Below are 19890 nucleotides of genomic sequence, written 5' to 3' on the forward strand. Positions count from 1 at the left end.
AAAAGATGGACAACATGACGCCGCTTCCTTCCATTGTAATGAATTGAAGCCAAAAATGTCTGACCATGGGCACTGCCATGTTACATAAAACCGTCAGTTTGGAGCCAGGGCATGCACAGAAGGAATCGTCTGTGGAGCCAGAGGTGGAACCGCGGTATCAAACTTCCGCCCAAACGCTTGCTCGCCCAATTCAACCATGACAATCATAACGACACGCCTGATCACAAAAATAAACAATTTAACATATATAAGTGTGATAACAACTACTTTAAAGGACCAAAGCCATCTATCAGAACATTTTATTGGAGGTGTAAATTTTTTTTTATTTAGAGCCGAGTCCCGTTCGTTTGCATAGAGAGGGCAGGGTTTACGACTTGTAGTGCAGCCAGCCACCAGGGGGCGATCAAAGAGCCAGCGGATTCACTTTTCAAGATGTATGAGGCACAACCGATTAGAACCTTTTAAAAGATATCGTCCCAGTGACAGCGTTTTCTGTGTGCCCATTTTCTTATTTATTTGGGCTGCAAAAGTACCTCTGAGCAATTACATTTTCCTGTTGGGTGGTTTCATGGTTCTCCTACACATGTCTAGAGTTAGATGGTTTTACTTGGTAAAACTGCATGGCCCAGTGCTCAATGAATCTCAAGTCAGGGTGCCAGACAGAGCGATCACAGCGTATACACAAACACACATGCATGATAAAAACCCTAAATGTGTTTTTCAGGCACTCCTTAACAACCATTTGACAATCTTAGTATTGCTCTGTAATATGACACTGGTTCTTTGTGCTGGACTCCTGTGTAGTAAAGCTTGTCTCCCTCTAGCTGTTTGTTAACTCATTGACCAGAGAAGCAAGCATTTACTCTGGCTGTTTCAGCTCCATCCAGTATTAAAGACATTCAGGTCCACATGACTGCAGCAGCCGTGACTTAATCAGTCAGGCGTTTCGGTGCTTTCCAGATCCACTGCTGTTGCATCCAGGCTGTTATGCATTTTATGTGCCCTGCCCTTGCCAACACTAAACCAACCGCACCCCTCCATAGACGCCACAGTTCACTCATTCACTAACTTTAGAGTGTGTTAGATCAAAGACACAATTAAAGAGCACTGATGTAATGACATGGTTACATGCAGTACAGTATATAAATCACCTTGAGGTCAATGTGATGGGACAAAATCCTTACAGTGTAATCATCTATCATTCTGCATGTGCTATAAATTCTCTTTGAAATATCTGATTATAGACCAGTTGATGTTAATGAAAAGGCTGTGTATGTTGTTGATAAGTAAGGAAAATAGTTTGGTCGTGTCTGCAATGTGCAGTTTTATCTTATCACATTCTTGTTGCTTGGATAGGAATACAAATATATGGATGCATTTATAAGCAAACAGAACAGAGCTTATGGACGGGAATGCAGGATTACAGGATAATCAGAGAAATGTACAACATGTGTGCACGTATCTAAAAAATGTGCAGTGAGGATTACACTATAGAGCATTGCAGTTTGTCTTTAAAGCCCTGGAGGTATTTGGTTTTTAAGCAATAACTCCCCTTTTTAATGAGTTTTTGAAAAGTTTTCTGTTAAAGTTCGCCTAATATGGCAATTTTTCAAGATGTAATAGTCTCAGGTGTCTCCAGAATGTGTCTGTGAAGTTTCAGTTCTGAATACCCTATTCATCATTTATTATACCATGTTGAAAAGGCCCATTTTGGGGGTGCAGGAAAAAGTGCTGTGCTTTGTGTGTGTGTTTTAAATGCAAATGAGCTTCTGCTTCCATCCCATTTTACGATATATCAAAAATATATATACCAAAAACAAGGCAATCATCTTTCTTTATTGTTCATAATGAATGTGCAGTAATGAATTGTGTAAAAAATATTTAAAATGAAAATTGTGACCTAACTGTGGTCTTTGGACTGTTGTGGGCGGGGCTTGCGCAAAGTGACATCAGTTTGCGCAGAAAACGCCACAGCTTGTCCCATAAGACTTTTGAGGTTTTACAGGGATTTAAAAAAGAATGGGGAAATTTTTATTATTAAAGGGTGGTTGTCAATGGTCTCTCTTGTGAATCCAACACCAATGTAACTTAAACTACAATTCATTGACTGACCGCTAGAGACAGGGAGTCAATTCCATAGATCCCCATATTAAAATGCCTAACTTTACAGCAGAAAAATATGTTTAAAGTTTTGGTCTATATAGCTACATGTAATATCCTTGCATGACACCTGTAAAGGGAGTGATTTTTTTAAATATATTAATTCCTAAAGTTCTGCATAATTAGGGCGTGACCAGGTGAATTGCCGTTGCTGTCACTACTGTCGAGCTAGGCGGGCATTGTTTCAGCAACCTGGCACCTCAGCTGCTTCACCCACGTTCCGCCTCTTTGCCCATTTTTGGTTATCCGGGAGTAATGTGTGGTAACCAAGGGGCAACCTTTCGATCTCTCTAATGAAGCCAATACTGAATCTGCAGTTCATCAACTGGCCGCTAGAGGCAGGCTCTAAAAGGGAGTCAATTCCCACAGACCTCCATGTTAAAATGGCCAGCTTTACAGCAGAAATAAATATGTTTACAGCTTGGTACAGATTTTTTTTTTTTGGTCTGTATAGGTAATTTTACCCTCCATGACAACTGTGAGGGGGTTGAATTTTTTTGTAACTCATCCATTTAATTTATATTAAGCCTTAAAGTCCTCAGCTTCACCCACGTCCCACCACTTTACCCATTTTCGGATATCAGCGAGTAATGCGCGGTGAAGCGCAGCCAAGATGGCGAAGGCAGGCACCACCTACAACTGGCTTCAAAAACCATAGATATGTACACTAGATGTCGCCTTGGCTATGGCAGTTCATTGGACCGCAATGGTGTAACGGAAATAAAATAACCATAAATCGTCATGAATGCGATTTTCTTGGTTTTCTTTTGGTTTGTTTCAACAGTCAGACATGTATTTAGCATTGAGTCCAGAAAAAAATTAAAGTTTTAATATTATGAAAATCTACTTTTTCTAACTATAATGCATAGTGCTAGGCCTAACATCCATCCATACGCAGCACAAAAATCTGGCATCGTCCATAAATTCGAAGTACAGACGGAGATAGCAGCTTTACCTAGCTACTTTCCAGAGGCGGACACTACTTAAGTATTTTTTCTATCTACATAAAAGTAAATGTTCAAGTATTCATATTGTATCAGTGTTTTTCATTGAAAAACATACATTCCAAAGCATATTATCATAATTTTTACCCCAAGGCGACATCTAGTGCAGTGGTTCTCAAACTTTTTCAGCGTGCGGCCCCCCCAGTGTACGGCAAATTCCTTTGCAGCCCCCCCAAAGAAAATTTATGACAAAAATAGTTCTAAAACTTCAAATCTAAATTTAACAAAACATATTAAATTATACAAAGTAGTGCTCTTGGTTAGTAGCCTTATTTTTTAGGTTTAATTACACAGAATTCATGATAAATTAATGTATTTTATTAAATGTCATAAAACTTGGGCCCCCCTGGCACCATCTTGCGGCCCCCCTAGTTTGAGAACCACTGATCTAGTGTATATATTTATGTTCAAAAACGATTTTCAGGAACCTATAGGTGAAGTTACGGACACTACGTCCAACTTTTTTAACAGTCTCTGGTGGTAACAAGCTGCCAAGATGGCGAAGGCCGGCTCCGCCCACTTTGTGCTTCAAAAAGGATCTTCAGAAACTTACCAACGAGGTCACAGTGAACTCGTCCGTGTTTTATATGGCGACACAAAATTTGATTTAAACAAGATATAAAAGTGAATTACTTATATTTCTTTATTTAACAGAATGAAGAAAGTCGTACAGGCTTAGACCAACATGAGGGTGGGGAAAAAATGACAGAATTCTTGGGTGATTTTTTGGGTTAACTATCCCTGGTCTATCATGTTTTGTACATAAATAACACAGTCACACTACAAAGCTTAAAAAATGCAAGTTGTTAAATGTTTCTAAATAATGACTACACACATCACACGTGTTAGTTTATGTGCTTGATGAATGGAGCAGCTGCTGTAGATTCTTAAATTCACATGACCTCATGCGTGATTTCTGACTGTGTGTAATTTATGTTGTTGAACAAAACGTAAAGGTCTCATCGAGTAAAAGCCCAGACTTTATTTTACTCGTGAAACAAAAGCCACTATTTTAAAACCACATTGGAGGATCTCAGGGGAAATCATGGAGATTTAACCTGCCAGGTTACCCCGTATATCTCCACTGAACAGCTTTATTAATGTGGTCATTCCAGCTCCGTTTGACATTTGAAGTGCTTTATTGGCATAAGTGGTTTAAAAAGTGACAAAAATAATAAAATACAAATTGTGCGCAACAAGGAGCGTGTAAACCAACTCTTATGTGGAAACACATCTTGTATGACTCAGTTGAGTCCAGTTTGTCTGAGATCATGTTTTCATAAGAATGGAAACAGTGGGAGCTCAGGGAAGATACAGAATGAGCGAGAGAGGAATTGAGAGAGAGAAAGAGAGAGAGATTGATAAGATGGTGCTGGAAAACCAAGCTGACAAACACAAACCTCCACCCTGTTCACCCACACCACACATCCTCTGGACCTCCAGTTACATGTGTATCAACACTGCAGCCTCTGTATTATTGTTTCCAGTACAGATATGAACAGAGAGAGAGAGAAAGGCCTCCTATATAGCACTGGTTAGATAAACTCTTAACAGGGTAGACGGTGTATGTCAGTTATAAAAGTGTTTTTACAAATACAAGTGTACAAAGACCCAGTTTGAAGTGAAACCAGGTGTCCATGAGTTGTACAGTACCAACGCCAATCAGAAGACACACACACTGCCAAACTCACGTCATATAGGCACTCATCATATTCGATTATTAATGCATCCTTTTGACACTGCTGGAAATTTAAAGGATGTTTAGTGGGCCCATGGGAAATATGATGTCATATAAACATTTCCTGTTCTCTCTTTTGTATTCAAACTCACACACATACAGACAGTCTGGTATGATAAGCAGGCCAGGGTCAATGATGGTATTAGTATAAATTCTTTTCAGAGCAAATGTTTCCCCCAAGATCCACTTTGGCTTCATTTGTGTGTCTGTGTGTGTATGAGTCCACAATGATAGTTGTTGATTGTTAAACAAACTAAATGGTGTTTATTTGAAAGTATGAAAATGTTAAAATGTTAGTGTGTACAGTATAAAAGCAACTTTAAGTCAGATGTGAGAAATAGTTTAAAATTCAGCCTTACATTATGTTTACATCTGTGCAAGTAATGCAGTCTGTGCAGTAGGAATATATTTAATGTGTAATGTGAAGTAATTAGCAATCATGAGATTCATGCTTTTTTGAAACAGGGTTATACGATGTTTTCTTTCATGGACTAATGGCCATCCCATTTATACATTTCTAGTTCCACCACTGCTTAGAAGACTTATCAGAAGAATTTCAAGTTTTCATGTCTCATTTAAATATCAAATTTTAATTAGACGTTCCCTTAAAGGTGCATTGTGTAACTTAGAAGAACAGAAATGTAATATAATCAACATAACGACCTTACATAACTAACTGTATTGTTTTTATTACATTTGTATGAGCCGTGTTTATCTAGATACACCATGGGTTCCCTTACATGGAAGTCACCGTCATGTTTCAACAGTAGCCCTAAACGGACAAACTGCGTGTTTCGTCAGTAAGGGGTTGTGCACACCAAAACTTTTAAATGCCTGGAGGACACCAATTGCCAGCTGTTTTTTCAGCCGAGCGCTTTTTAGCTGTAATACTTGAGCTGTGAGCCGGTTGGTTGTTGTGATACTTGTCCCGCCCCTCCTCCACTGTGATTGAATGGCCAGGTGAGAACTGACATTGACGAGCAGAGCTTTTCACCCAAAGTTGAATCTCTTTCAACTCTCGACGCTCTGCTCAGAGTGCGGATAAACCACCGAGCGCCGGCTTATTTGAAAAACGCCATTGGAATCAATTGAAAACATGCACCGGCCGCGGGCGTAAAAGCTTTAGTGTGCACGCGCCCTTAGTTGTCTCAGATGATGACATGTCTGTCCTGTGGCAGCTACCGTATTTTTACATATGCGTTTGGAAAGGACACGGTGAGCCATTGGCTGCAATTCACAATATCACCACTAGATGCCGTTAAAAATCTACACACTGCACCTTTAAATCATCTTAGGGCAAATGAGACAGTTAGTGACATACAGTGAAATCACAGCTACAGAAATGAATGTGGATGACGTACTGTATATTAAAATCTAAATGTTTATCATTTAAGCCCCTCTGTAGTAAGAGAGAAAAGTGAATTGTAGGAAATGTTATGGATAGAGTAGATGAAGAGAAATAAATGGGAATGAATTTGCCTAAATATTTTAAATGTCTGTCTTAAACCAAATGCTTGTGTGGTGTCTCACTTCTGTTGTCTACAGAATCAGAGCCACAACCTCAAAGCAGGAATCCAGTGAATTTCTACTCTCTATTTCTGTACCTAAATCCTATTTTCCCTCAGCCACATCCGCATGACAAATTCAAATGAAGTTACCACACAGTTAATACACAAACCCTTATTCTCTGTGAGAAAATGACATACACGCTTTAAAAAAAACCATATAGGCTACACACAATACACCAGCAGTATACATTCAGTGCCAGGAAGTAATGCAGATGAACTTCTGTTTTATGAGTCAGTTACTCAGTTTAACCGCGGTGAACTGTTTGTTTGAGATGGACAGTGTCATGTTTTGAGGGCTGGTAACATTTGGTATCCTCTTAAAGCGACAGCTTTTACAGTATCTGCTATTGCAGACATGCATAGACATACTGTCAGTGATAAACGTTTTATTGGTTTATACAGACTAAAACTGTCCATGTGGAGTCTATAAAACTTGATCTCAATGAAGAAATAAACAGCCGTTTTAAGTGTCAGACATATATTTACAGTACACAGACTGGAAAGTGGTGCCAAAGTAGCCATAACCCTAACGTTTATCGGTTTACATTTGAATTGCAAAAGCAATAAAATTTTCCAGCATCATTAGGCTTTGTTGTTACCATGGTAGTTCTTGGGAATCATTTGGAAATATTTTTTGCAGTTTTGTTTGCTGCCACTAGTTGAATGGAAACAAGTCACCTAAACACTGTCTGTGTTCGAAATCGCAATACTGTGACAGTAGGTACTGAATTAGATAATTTATCTACTCATCGACCGTTGAAGGAGTACTGTAGGTACTATATAGTATGAATTTGGATAGTATGAATGAATTCGGACGTGCTACATCAGCCATGTTGACGCATCACGTGACATACGTTTTCAAAGTTAGTCGTTAACTGGAATGACGTTAAACTAGCACAATTTAATTACAAGGAACTTCTTTGTTGGATAACTCCTCTTCTGAGGACTCACGGGATAGTAAAGTCTCCATCGAATGGAGAAGTAGTAGGTCATTCAGGTACTTTTCGCCTACTGTTTTTGGAGTTGCTATTCGGACATATACTACTCGCCTCACTTTCTGCTTTTCATCTACTATATAGTATGGAAGTAGGCGGTTTCGGACGCAGCCACTGTCAAAAATGTTACTGAGCTGTTACTGGGGCAGAACCTTTTTAAAAAGGTCCTTATATGTCCTAACATTTAAATGATGCACCGATACACAATTTCTGTGCTAAACCGATATTTGGTACCGACGCTGATAGTTTTGCTTTTTAATCCTTCGAATTATTATGTCATATGAAATCCCAGAAGCGCAGAGCGTACAAACAGCATTTCTGTTGTCAATGTGCTGTTACGTTGAGAAGCACGTTGAAATGCAATATTAAAATAAATATTTTACACACAAAAAACTTATCTTGGCATTGTACGCGTGTGATTTTTTTCAATAATATTTGATAAGATTATTAGTGGAACATTTTATGCATCTTTATTTGAGCACAAAGCATATCGGATCCTAGCCCCCCTGTGAACTCTGGCGCCCCCCTAAGGCATAATCCCATTTTTCCCAGGATTCTCCCGTGTTTTACCATTCATTCCCGCCATCAATTTCCCATATTTTCTCTCGTATTTTTAGTCTTTCTATAATAAATCCCACATTGGTGTATTTGATGTTTGCTCTATTCACCTCCGGTAGAGCAGGCGGCAGTATGTAACATATGACATTTTGACACCCGCCAATGTAACAAGAAGAAGAAAAGCTTTCCGTGGGTAGTTGTCGGAGGTTTGAGAGCTGCGCGCAAAGCTACAACCGCTGCACACAAATCCGACCAACAGGGTACACAAACCTGACACAAACGTACACATTTATTTGGATTTACAGGCTGATGCGTGTGGTGGGGTGTGCATTTATTTATTATTTTTTCTTGAATTGAGTGTTTAAGAAAAAAGTAAACTTACTTTAAGATTTTTTTCATACCCTGTTGGCAGTTTTTTTTTTTTGCTTGTTTTAACCACAAATTTACGGAGCCCCTAAGGGGACATGGAGCAAAAATTAAATTAAGTTTAGTTTCGCGTGAAACAAAACTTTAAAAAAAAATCTGCATATGAAGGTTTCATGTGAGCACACGAAAGTTTCACATGAGCACATGAAACTAAACTTTAGATTTTTTTTAACTCCAATGTAACCTTAGGGGCTCGGTACAAATTCACTTAAATAGTATATTTTTTAATCTAAAAACTAGACTTATTTTCTTTGGTCATTTTCCTCATCAAGAAAATACATCTTGACTGCAACACGCATTTGGAAAAGCGAGGCGCTAGAGAGCACTATTCATTTGAATGCAAAATACAATTTCACCACTAGATGGCGGTAAATCCTACTTATTGTCCCGTTTAAGAATTGTTAGATATTTGTACTGAAAACAAGATAAAAATACTAATTAAGAAAATCATTTTTTGCAGTGTACCCATCCATTCTCTTGCGTAGTAATGAAAATTGGTGTGGGAAATTTCCCTTATTTTTTAAATCCCAATGTTGACAGGTATGGGACCCAGACCCCCTGGGAAATCTTATATCTAACAATACCGATTATAGGCAGATATATCGGTGCATCCCTAATACATTTGGTACCAATATGTACCATTGAGGTACTGATATGCACTCTTTAGGTGCAAAGGTGTACTTTTTGAAAGGGTACCGCCCCAATGACAACATTTTTTATAAATTTTTCTAGGTTATAACGAAGTTATCTAGGCACTCAAATGTACTGACATATTGTGTTGAGAGGTGTTGGGAATATAAAGAAGGCAAAATATAAGTATGAGTTCCTCAAGTATCACAGCTGCCGTAGGATTAGTGGGTGGGGAAAGGGGTGTGTCCAAACTTTCCTCTTTGGCTTTCATGGTTTTTGATATGAATTGAAGATGTTCCAGTGTTTATAGCAACTGTCATCATAAACATGCCGTGAGCGTTCTGAAATCTAAACACCCCTCAACACGCCTCACAGATAACTTAAAACAAAGAAAAGAAATACTGTATGTCACTGCAGAAATGCATAGACATGCTGTCAGTGATAAAAGGCCTTGTTTGATTGGTTTAAACAGACTAAAACCGTCCATGTGGAGTCCATAAAGCACAGCTATTCTCTTAATGGAGGAAATAGCAACCATTTGAGTCGTATACATTTACACCAATAGATGGAAGAACTGATGAATGTCGTGTTTTTTGTATATCTGCATGTGCATATTTCTTAAAAAAAACAGCATTTTAAGCCTTCATTTATTGCGGTAGATGGTCTTGCTTAGAGACCCAAGTGGAATATAATGTTATGAAACATCTTGAAGTGTTTGTCTTTCTTTGTATGAATGTATTGTTATTATATATGTGCTCTTGTTACTCTGCGAGCCCTACAGTTGCCAGGAGACTGAAGTGTACTGTATGTGGCATTCACAGGATGCTTTGGGGCCTGATTACCTGTCAAACCTATATTCACGTCTTATTGGTTAGAAAGTTATCGTATACTGCTTCTGATTGGATGACCCCTGAAAGATCTCAGTTTTTACCTTTATCATCTCTATTTACATGGATCTCCTGTTGCCATGACAACGCAGATGTGAATGTTGCAATGCAGTGGATGACATGACAGATCTAAAAGTGCTTGTGTAATCACATGTGTTGATTGATTTCGACATTTCTTACAGAACCTAGAACACTCATTTGGGATTTTCAATGTACGTAGAGGCCCGCATGAAAAAATACTGAAGTATATAATTTAGTATACTGGAGTGATCACTACAAACTTTGTTAATGTATGAGTATTAATCCATTTAGAAGGGAATAAATAATGTACTGTTGTATCTTTTATTACTTACTATAGTTAGTATTATTGTGCAACAAGACGTTCGAGCAAAGTACGATGGGTGTGTTGTTGTAAAATTTGACACTATCCTTTCTCATCATTTAACATGTTTGCACATAAGGCAGTTGGGGTGCAGGAGCTTCGTGCATTTAATTAAAGAAACCTAGCAGAGATGCATACTAAAGGTGTAGTATGAGAATGTATTATGTCAAAAAATGCCTGGAGGGGCAGGTGTCAGAACAAGGCTTATCCTTCTCCCTAATTTGTTTTTAAAGTTCGGCGTAAACTGTGTGATCTTCGTCCGTACGCATTGCACCCACATAAGATATTTATCAAGGCTTTAATCTCAAACAATGCAAGGTTACGCCATCGCACTCATTCACATTTCAAAACTGGATTTGCGTTCTTAAAGAAATTATGTTTTGAGGGTTACAGACACTGTGTATTGTAATTCAGGGTGGAGTAAGCCATGATTATCTTGTTGTATTTTTTATTATTAAGCTATATTTTCTACATAAAATCATCGTACATAATATAAAAAATATAACTTTGATATCTTCAATGTTGACTGAGTAAGGTCATGCCAAATATTGAAATCAAACTTTGATGCTCTAAATCTCATCATTAGATTATGAGACTTTAGTCTGACAGGGTCACATTTCATATCTGGTCATGTCTGGTTACAGGTGACAGGCACACAATTCAAAGAATAAATAAATGTCATGAAAACAGATCTAGATGGATCTGAAGCAGGCGCCCTGCAGCAGTGTGTCCATTTCCTGACTTCTTAATTATTCTGCACTCCTCCCTCACAGGCTAAACTCAAAATCTGTGAATCTTGGTCCCAGTACGTAAATCCACTGGGTCTGGATGTCTTCATTCTGTTATGTATTTGTCATGAGAAACTGTGATGAATTAAATTTCCATTGACAAAAGTCATAAGCGTTTTCACTAAAGATTGTAAATAACAAGTTATCATTCTGTCTGGGGACAAAAATTACATTTGGGTTAAATAAATATGCTGTAAGTTGTTTTGGGCATTTGCCAAATGCATCAGTTATATTCTACACTGTCAGATTAAATGGTCCCACTGGGGCAGTAGCCTGTAAAAAGGTACCATTCAGGTACCAATATACTCTGTGGTACTAATGTGTACTAATATGTAATATGGATATGGTGAAAAAGTGTACTTTTTGTAAGAATACCACCCCAAGGACAGTATACACTGTCAGAATAGGGCTGGGGTGGGTTCATTTTTGTACCTTTATGGGTATACAACACATTGAAATGTTGTACCTTTTGGGGTACAGTATTATAGCCTAAGGACCAATTGTGTACCTTAAGGAACAATTTTGTGCCAGTTAAATTTTAGGGATACAAAACCGTTAACTGTACCTTTAAAGGTACACAATAGATCCTTAAAGAGTAACTAAACCCTAAACCAACTTTTTATAGTTAATGATCTGTAATGGGGCTTTATTTGTGCTGTTCATTGATTTGAGTAACGTTTTTGACATTTGGGTATAAAGTGTTTCAATGCTACAATATATGGTGTAAAAACGTCTAAGTGCTGCCCTCCTCAGGTTGAACGGTGGCTACTGCAGTTGAATTTTCCTATTGGATGTTGCGGTACCGCGTGACGTAAGTGGTACGACCCTACGTAAGCAATTTGAAGCTCACCACGCCCTTGTTACGATCTCCCCACACCCTTGGTACGAGCTCAGTTCGTCCCCTCTATCTCCGTTGGGTTCTGCCCACTTTTCTTGCATTTTTCAATTATTGCCAACCGGTCACGCTCTGAACAGGGGTTTAGATACACTTTAAAGTACAGTAATGTACCCAAAAAAGTGCAACCTCGTATTATGTTTACCGTATTTTCCGGACTATAAGCCGCACTAGAATATAAGCCGCATCATTCAAAAATGCGTCATTAAGATAAAATAACACATATAATTCACAGTGGACTATACATCACATTTATTTAGAAAATTATTTCACAAAATCCAAGCAGAAGAACAGACATTTAATCTGGAAAGGTAAGTAATTCAACTAAACAATAGCACAGAACAGCAGGCTGAATAGATGTCTGTACATTAAAGTAATATTATCAGTTATTTAAACGATAAACCATAAGATACAGAGCTTACCCGGAAGGTTGAATAGGCTAAATTAACCGAACAAGCCAACTAGTGTGAAGTTCGTATACTCGTCATTCCGCATCACTGAATCCATTGAATTACATAAATACAGAAGCAGCATATAGCGGACTCTCGCGGCTGTAGACGGTAATGTTGTCTCTTGCCTCATAAATGTCAAAATTAATTTATACTGACTTACAATGCGCACCTAAGACGCAGCACCAGCCAAGTTATGGAAAAAAACGCGGCTTATAGATGGTTTCATCGGGCGCACGTGATACACGTCTGGATCCGAACCTTACTTCCGGTTTCGTTTTTTTTAATTGTCTGACTAGTTTCTAAACTGATCTCTTGAACAAATTCCTCTTCGAAAATAACAAATGTTTTGGTTTCCTATGTAATCTATGTGTTGTTTTTTGCTTGTTATATAAATAAATAACCTTTAAAGAACTTTGTTGTTATATATTCTTGGCGGAGTGTACCGGAAGTTACGTGCCGACCACGACAGACGCTTGTTTATGTTGTTACTGCTGAAACCGGCTATAGACCGAAAAATACGGTATACCTGTAAAGGTACAAAACGGAAATTAGGGTACCACCCAGCAACATTTTTGTACCTTTTAATACCTTTTTTTCTGACAGTGTACCATATAATATGTAAGGAATAATTGATGACAAGCTTTTTTCTATGAATTATTTGAAAATAATTAACATCCATGCGGTACGATGCGAAGCGACTGAGTGTGCATTATTTTCGAATAATTCAATGGCCCGTCATCAATTATTCCCTGGTGGTTATTTTAAGACATTTGACAGGTTAGGTGTGCATTTATCGAGAAAAAAAAATGCTTACACGTGAAATATTTCTCAACCAGAATTTCTCTGTATTAGTTACGGTTAGTTAATATAAGTTCAATGTTACATAATACATTGCAGTCATGGTCTACATACTTTCTGTACTGTGTTTCACTGTGTAAGTATTTAAAAAAAAGCGTTGACATGCCCGCAGAACATGCTTAAGGGTCCACACAGCCCCTCCTTTCTAATCTGCACGTGTCACGAAAACACAGTAAAAAAAGTTATTTGTTTGAGCGAACCCTCCTTGCCCATTCCAATTTGCTATTGGACACGAGGGCAGCCAATGAACAGACGGGGAGGTGGACTTCCTGTGGGCCGACTGCACGGGCCCCTCATGTAAAATATTCCTGACCTCTCCCATGGTGTTTATTTTAAAAGGAAAAATGGAAAGCGGTGCGGATAACGTGAGTCTTTGGATGGGGTATTTGGAAATATGCCCAGGCTTCAGTTTACTGGGCTCTGATTGGCTAAGGAGATTCAGACTTTTTTTAAACTAAGAAACAAGCCCTCTATACAGTATGTGTCACATGTATGAAGCATGTATGTTTGAAGGGGGGCGGTGATGCTGTAAAAAGTTTCAGAGGAACATTTTGTTCTGATGTAAGATAAAAGGACTGCAGGCCTCTTCTGAGGGCCATGTGAGTGCACATGTCATCTTTTAACTTCAGATCATGTGTCCATAGGCTCACTGGTATGACAGATCCTCTTTGTGTGGGCATAATCGCTCTCACAATCTACATACGTGTCTCTCTCAGGTCCTGTAGACAGTGAGATTGTAAAAAAGTCTAAGAAGTTAAGAGTATTTTGCAGAACACAGGATATGATGAATGTTTTCATACTGTAAGTAATTTTTTTTAATCTGATAAACGAAAAAGATAAACACCTGATGGATGATAAAGAAAGGATGGCGTTTATGACTTTAAAAATGGTTTAGGTCATGAACACACATACAAATATGTTAAATATTTGGCCCAAAATAAGCTACATAATAGTCTTTTTTACTATAATGTATTCATCAGGAAATTGTCTTTAATGAAAATGTCTTTAATGCAAAATTTCATTGTAGTTGACAAGAAAAATTAAACAAGATGGGAAAGTATTTAGCGCCCCCATATGTTTCTATACTATACACACAGTGTAATGAAGAAAACTTCATAGTGAAATGCTGCTCTCTACTGGCGAAATAAAACACTACTCGTGTGAACTTCGACCCAGTTTTCTTTTTTTATTTAACAATTTTAAGACAACAATGAACAGATAACAGGGGGTAGACGGACATTACAATTTACAAAACATACAATACAATCAAATATACTTTACAACAGAATTAAGTATATTTAAAGTTTTTTGAGCTTTTGAATGTAAAGGCTTTGTGACCCAGTTTTCCTGGCTCTGTCAGTACAACATGGAAAAAAACGTTCATATTTCGATTTGTAATTATTGTCTTGTTTGTTGATTATAATGTGACTGACTATAAAAAAATACAAAGGAAAAACTAGAATTAGGTTTTTTTTAAGCCTCGGGTGCTGCAGAATTCGTAGTGTTGCCAGATCCCATTATTAAAAATCCTCTTTAGACGTAGCGTATAGATGGGTTGCTCGGGGACGTAATTAACTGGTTGCGCGCGCAACGGAGAGGCAGAAAGAAGAGACGTGCGTTGTGTTGTAGGCTAGTAGCGGTGTCTGTAAGTCAACATGCCAAGGAGTTGTTGCGTGGATAATAGTACCAACAGAGCCAGTGCTGGGTGCCTGATGTTATACCAGCAGTTGCGACTATTACGTTACTAGCCTAACATTATAATTCATACATGTATCACAGTAACACTGCAAAAATAAAGACAGAAAATCAGATCCAACTAAAATCAAGTTTTATTTATACAAACAATAAAGAACGCTTCAGTAATTAAGGTTGTTGCAGTAGCAGACCAGCTCAACGATCGGGCTTTCTGTCTCCTGGATGCACGCACACCCTGTAATGTTTGTAAACCGGCAACCCGTCTATTAGCAATTAATGTGAAACTGTTTGATATTTATAATGTGTTGATTATGTGTAGGTTAATGTTAGCGATATCTACGATTTATTTCTGGAAAACAAAATTTAAACTTTGTTTTTTATGGACTATTATTTTTGTTTGTATTTTCGTAATAATATCTGGCAACACCGGGGGACCAGAACCTAAACTGACAGTTATCAAAGGAGCATCATTCAGTGCGGGCAGGACAAGATACTACATTCAGTAAGACAAAAGCAGTAATCATCATTATTGCGTCTGTGAGAGTATCAACCGTATCAACACAGAAAAAACCCCCAGAAAATAACTGGGTTTAAATGAAATATGCCAAATATGTTAAACAAATCTCAACAGAAAATAAGCATTAAGAATTCTATGTTATTTCATTCAGTTTAGGAGTTACCCAAACAAAGTCATCTTAAAAACATTTGAGCACTAAACAATGTTCTTGTTTAGTATCTTGTAAAGTTCTGGTTCATATAATATTGCTTATTTAAATTATTACAATAATAAGCATTGTTGCATGAAAAATAAATAAATAATCAACCTTTAGTCAATAGTCCCAGTCCATCCCCGAAAACAGACAGACAGACCTACCCAAAGTGTAAAATGGCAAAAAGGTTAAGACAGAATACATTAGATCCCAGGTAAAAAATAAAGTACACTTGAATGTACTAAAAAAACTACATTGAAAAACTAGCAAGTACATTTGTAAGTTATTTAAAGTTGCAAAGTTATGCTAAAATATACTAATTGAAAGTAATATACTTCAGTGCACCTGAAAAAGTTTACTAATACCAGAAATACTTAAAGTTGACATATTATGAGATTTTTTTTAAAGATGTAAAGTTAGGCTTTGGTGTCCCCAGAGTGCTTATGTGAAGTTTTAGCTTAAAATATCATAATAGATCATTTATAAGCGCATGTTAAAATTGCCATGTTATTGGTCAGAGCAGAAATGTGCCATTTTGGGGTGTGTCCTTTAAAATGCAAATGGATTGTTGCAGTTGAAACTGTCAATGATCTTTTCTCTCTATCTTTCTCTGTGCACTAAATGGCAGTGCCATGGTTGGATAGTGCAGATAAAGGGGTGGTATTAGTATTAGTAATATTGTAATTGGCCTTGCTACCTACTACACAAAACAGGCGAAATCTGAACGACCTAATTTTTCACATGCTTGCAGAGAATGGTTTACCAAAACAAAGTTACTGGGTTGGTTTTTTTTACATTTAAGCACTGTGGCCCCAATTATAGCACTTAAACATGAAAAAAGTCAGATTTTATTAAATCATTAGGTTTTTGTACTGCTGTTTTCTTGGAAGCATTATAAATAAACCAGCTTTGCAGCAAATGTCCTAGTGTTAGCTTTTCCTTTGAAGAATTGCTCCAGCAATCAAATACTCGCTTTCTTCAGTGCTGCTTCACTTTTGTTTATGCAACCCGCAGCCTGAGCCGATAATGGCAACGGTTACAAACAGAAATGAATTCAAATGACTTTAGTTCTTCACAATAATATGGTCTTTTTCATTCAGCCCGCAGGGCCTCTCAACATGAATCACTATGCCACTAAGAAGAGTGTATCAGAGAGTATGCTGGATGTGGCGCTGCTGATGGCGAATGCTTCTCAGTTGAAGGCCGTTGTGGAGCAGGGCCCTGAGTTCAAGTATTTCCTTACTGTCATCATACTCATCGCTGCTTCACTCTTCTTCCAAGTGCTTGCTGGGGTGCTTTTTATTAACATGGGTGAGCACGAAATCAAAAATCATAATAACAATATCGACAAGTATGAATAGCAATTTCATTTGCAGTCTGTGTAAAGTCTGATAATAATGTATTATTCGTTTGTCACAGCACAGAAAATTGTTATTACAGACAAATTTAAATTATTTAAAAAATCCTTAGATTCTCAGCTCTCAAACTCTGGGGGCATGTTCACTGTTTGCTGAAACCACACCCACTCATGGGAAAGAGGGTGGGGCCATGATCGGTGGCTCCAGCAAGTGCGTTACTGAGCGCCACAGTTTTAGAAATTGCAAAAACTGAAACTGTGTAACCGGTGACTTCTTTTTTGAGGGCGCACAATGCTCGTCACAATATGTATTTTACCCGTCATGTGTGTGGCTCATCATGTCATAATATGTGTTCAGTGCATCATGTAAACTTATGTGCATCACGCGTGATGTCAAAATATGTGTTTATGATAAAAGAGATGCTCGCGTTTGCCAAATACTCACTAAATCTCATGTGTAATCAGAGTTTAGTGCTATGTTAGGGTCTTGCGAGTATTTTGTGAATGTGAGCATCTCTTTTATCATAAACCCTTTTGATGCGTGTGCAAGACGCATGATGCACATGGTTCCCATGAACACATATTTTGACATGACGCACAATAAACACATTATTTAAAACAACAGTATGTAGGATTTTGGCCAAAACTGGTATTGCAATCACAAAACTTGTGGCTAAAACTGGTACTGCAATCACATGATTGGTGGCCAATACACAAAATGACAACATAAACATCAGTTGAGGGCTGCAACTCCACTTTTTAAATGACAATATCCTGGACCACTGTTGTCAGTGATATAAGTATTTGAAATGAAAAATGATTTCTTAATGTCAAGTAAAATATCAGGGCCATTTTATGAAAAATGTATATAAATTTCTTATAAACACTGAAAAAACAAACTTATTGGTGTAGTAATATATATTAGATTAACTCTCATAATTTCTCATTCTCCTTATATGTATAAACACATAATAATATTAACATTTATTAGAACTAGATTTTCCTAAGTAAAATGATGATAAATACACAATTAATTCATGTAGAAAATGAACTGTGTGGGTATAGTAAGTTGTATTAGAAATTTTCTTGTATTATTTAACTGTTTTATAGTCACTGCACATAGTCCTAAAATAATGAAGTAAATTTTAATCAAAAACTTTTGCAGACTCAAGTAAAAAATCTTAGTTCATTTAACTTAAGAATATTAAATCCATTAAACTAAAAAAATTCAAATAAAATTAACTTACCATTTATTTGCACATGTTGTAAGGGATACCCACAATCCTTTGCACCTGAATATTTATTTTTTAAGCTTTATCACAGAATAAGAACTGAGGAGATGTAACGTGGGCTGCTTACACAAAACAAGAGAGAGATAAATCCATGTGCAAGGAGGTTTATTATAAATTCCACGTAGGCTAGCAAACACATCCAAACAGGGTAATCCAATATCGTAATCCAAATAACAGGCAACAGGTCAAAATCCAGAACAAGAAACAAAACAGGAACAGGAAACAAGGCAATGAACAGAGACGCTTGGTAATGCAGTGTTACACATACAATACTTTGCAGGGAAATGATCTCAGTGAACCAGATTTATAGTGAATAAACAGGAAGTACAAAGTGAAGTGTGACATTTCAAAATAAAAGACCGGAAACAGAAAACGATGTCAAAATAAAAGACCTGACAACAAAACAGAACACAAGACAAAACTCTTACAGGAGAACCTTAACTACTTAAATATTTGTTAATAAAATGTCATAAAGGTTTAAGCTCTTATATCATTGATGTTGTTTTGTTGTAAATGATAATTTTGTGAAGTCACCGTTCGGGTGATCAGTGTTTCTTTACATGTTCAGAACATTATATTTCTCTCCACAGTGCTGACAATGCATGTCAAAAACGCAGTGCGTTTCTGTTCAGAATCAACTTTATTCAATGACTGACTTAAAGTCCATAGAACTATATTAAAGAAAATAACACAGTAAATACGATTTATTTAATATTTTTAGGACAGCAATGCTTCAATTTAAAAAAAAAACTAATAGACTTTACCTAAATGATTAAAATAAATCTAACTTTTAAAAAAAGAATGAAGTAACATTTACGTAATTATTTAAAATATGTTTTTCATGCATTATTAAGTAGATTTTATTTGATTTTAGTAGGTAAGTTGTACTTAAAAAGCAGTAAATTTTACTTAAAAAAAGTTAGTGCAAATTGTTACGAGGATTTTTTTAAAGTAAATTTTACAAGTGTGTACTGTTCCTTTAAACTTAACATACATTTTTAACATTTATAATGTGTTTTGTGGTTAGAAACAATTCTCTGAAATGATTTTACACAGACTTTAAAAATGTTATTATAGATCAGTTGGTAGACTTTGCAAAAGATTGTGGGTTTGATTCCCAGACAAAATGTTGAATGCACTGTTAATTGCTTTGGATAAAAGCGTCTGCTGAATGCACGAAAAGTGAATGTAAATGTTTTCCTGTTTCAGCACGCAAAAACCTCAATGAAGTGGCCAATCAGAGGAGTCTGGACATAATGAATAACGTGGCCACTGCGCTGGTGTTTCTTACTGTCATCATAAACATTTTCATCACAGCGTTTGGTGTGCAAAAAACAGGTCTATATCCTGACTGACCAGTAAGCAGTCTCTACAGCAGCATCATATACAGATGATACAGGTGACATAGTGTTATTAATACTGTGCCAAATAGTGTGTAATACATGCTAAATAAATGATAAATGGTAATCAAAACTATCATTGAAATAATACTATT

At 37.0% G+C, this 19890-nt stretch overlaps 1 protein-coding gene across 2 annotated transcripts in view; it reads left to right on the plus strand.

Moving 5' to 3' along the window:
* ninj2 (ninjurin 2) overlaps positions 1 to 19890 on the plus strand; it is a 33031-nt gene that overhangs the window by 12591 nt on the left and 550 nt on the right. Inside the window, exons 2-3 of one of the 2 annotated variants that reach the window (XM_055190754.2) lie at positions 16847 to 17057; positions 19605 to 19753. In XM_055190754.2, coding sequence (XP_055046729.1) covers positions 16847 to 17057; positions 19605 to 19750 — 357 coding nt within the window. In that variant the 3' untranslated portion in view covers positions 19751 to 19753. Of the gene's footprint in view, positions 1 to 16846; positions 17058 to 19604; positions 19795 to 19890 lie in introns of both variants that reach the window. The other variant, XM_055190753.2, reaches the window with a different exon arrangement.

This window comes from Misgurnus anguillicaudatus, chromosome 1, assembly GCF_027580225.2.
Source record: "Misgurnus anguillicaudatus chromosome 1, ASM2758022v2, whole genome shotgun sequence".
Classification (NCBI taxonomy): Eukaryota; Metazoa; Chordata; class Actinopteri; order Cypriniformes; family Cobitidae; genus Misgurnus; species Misgurnus anguillicaudatus.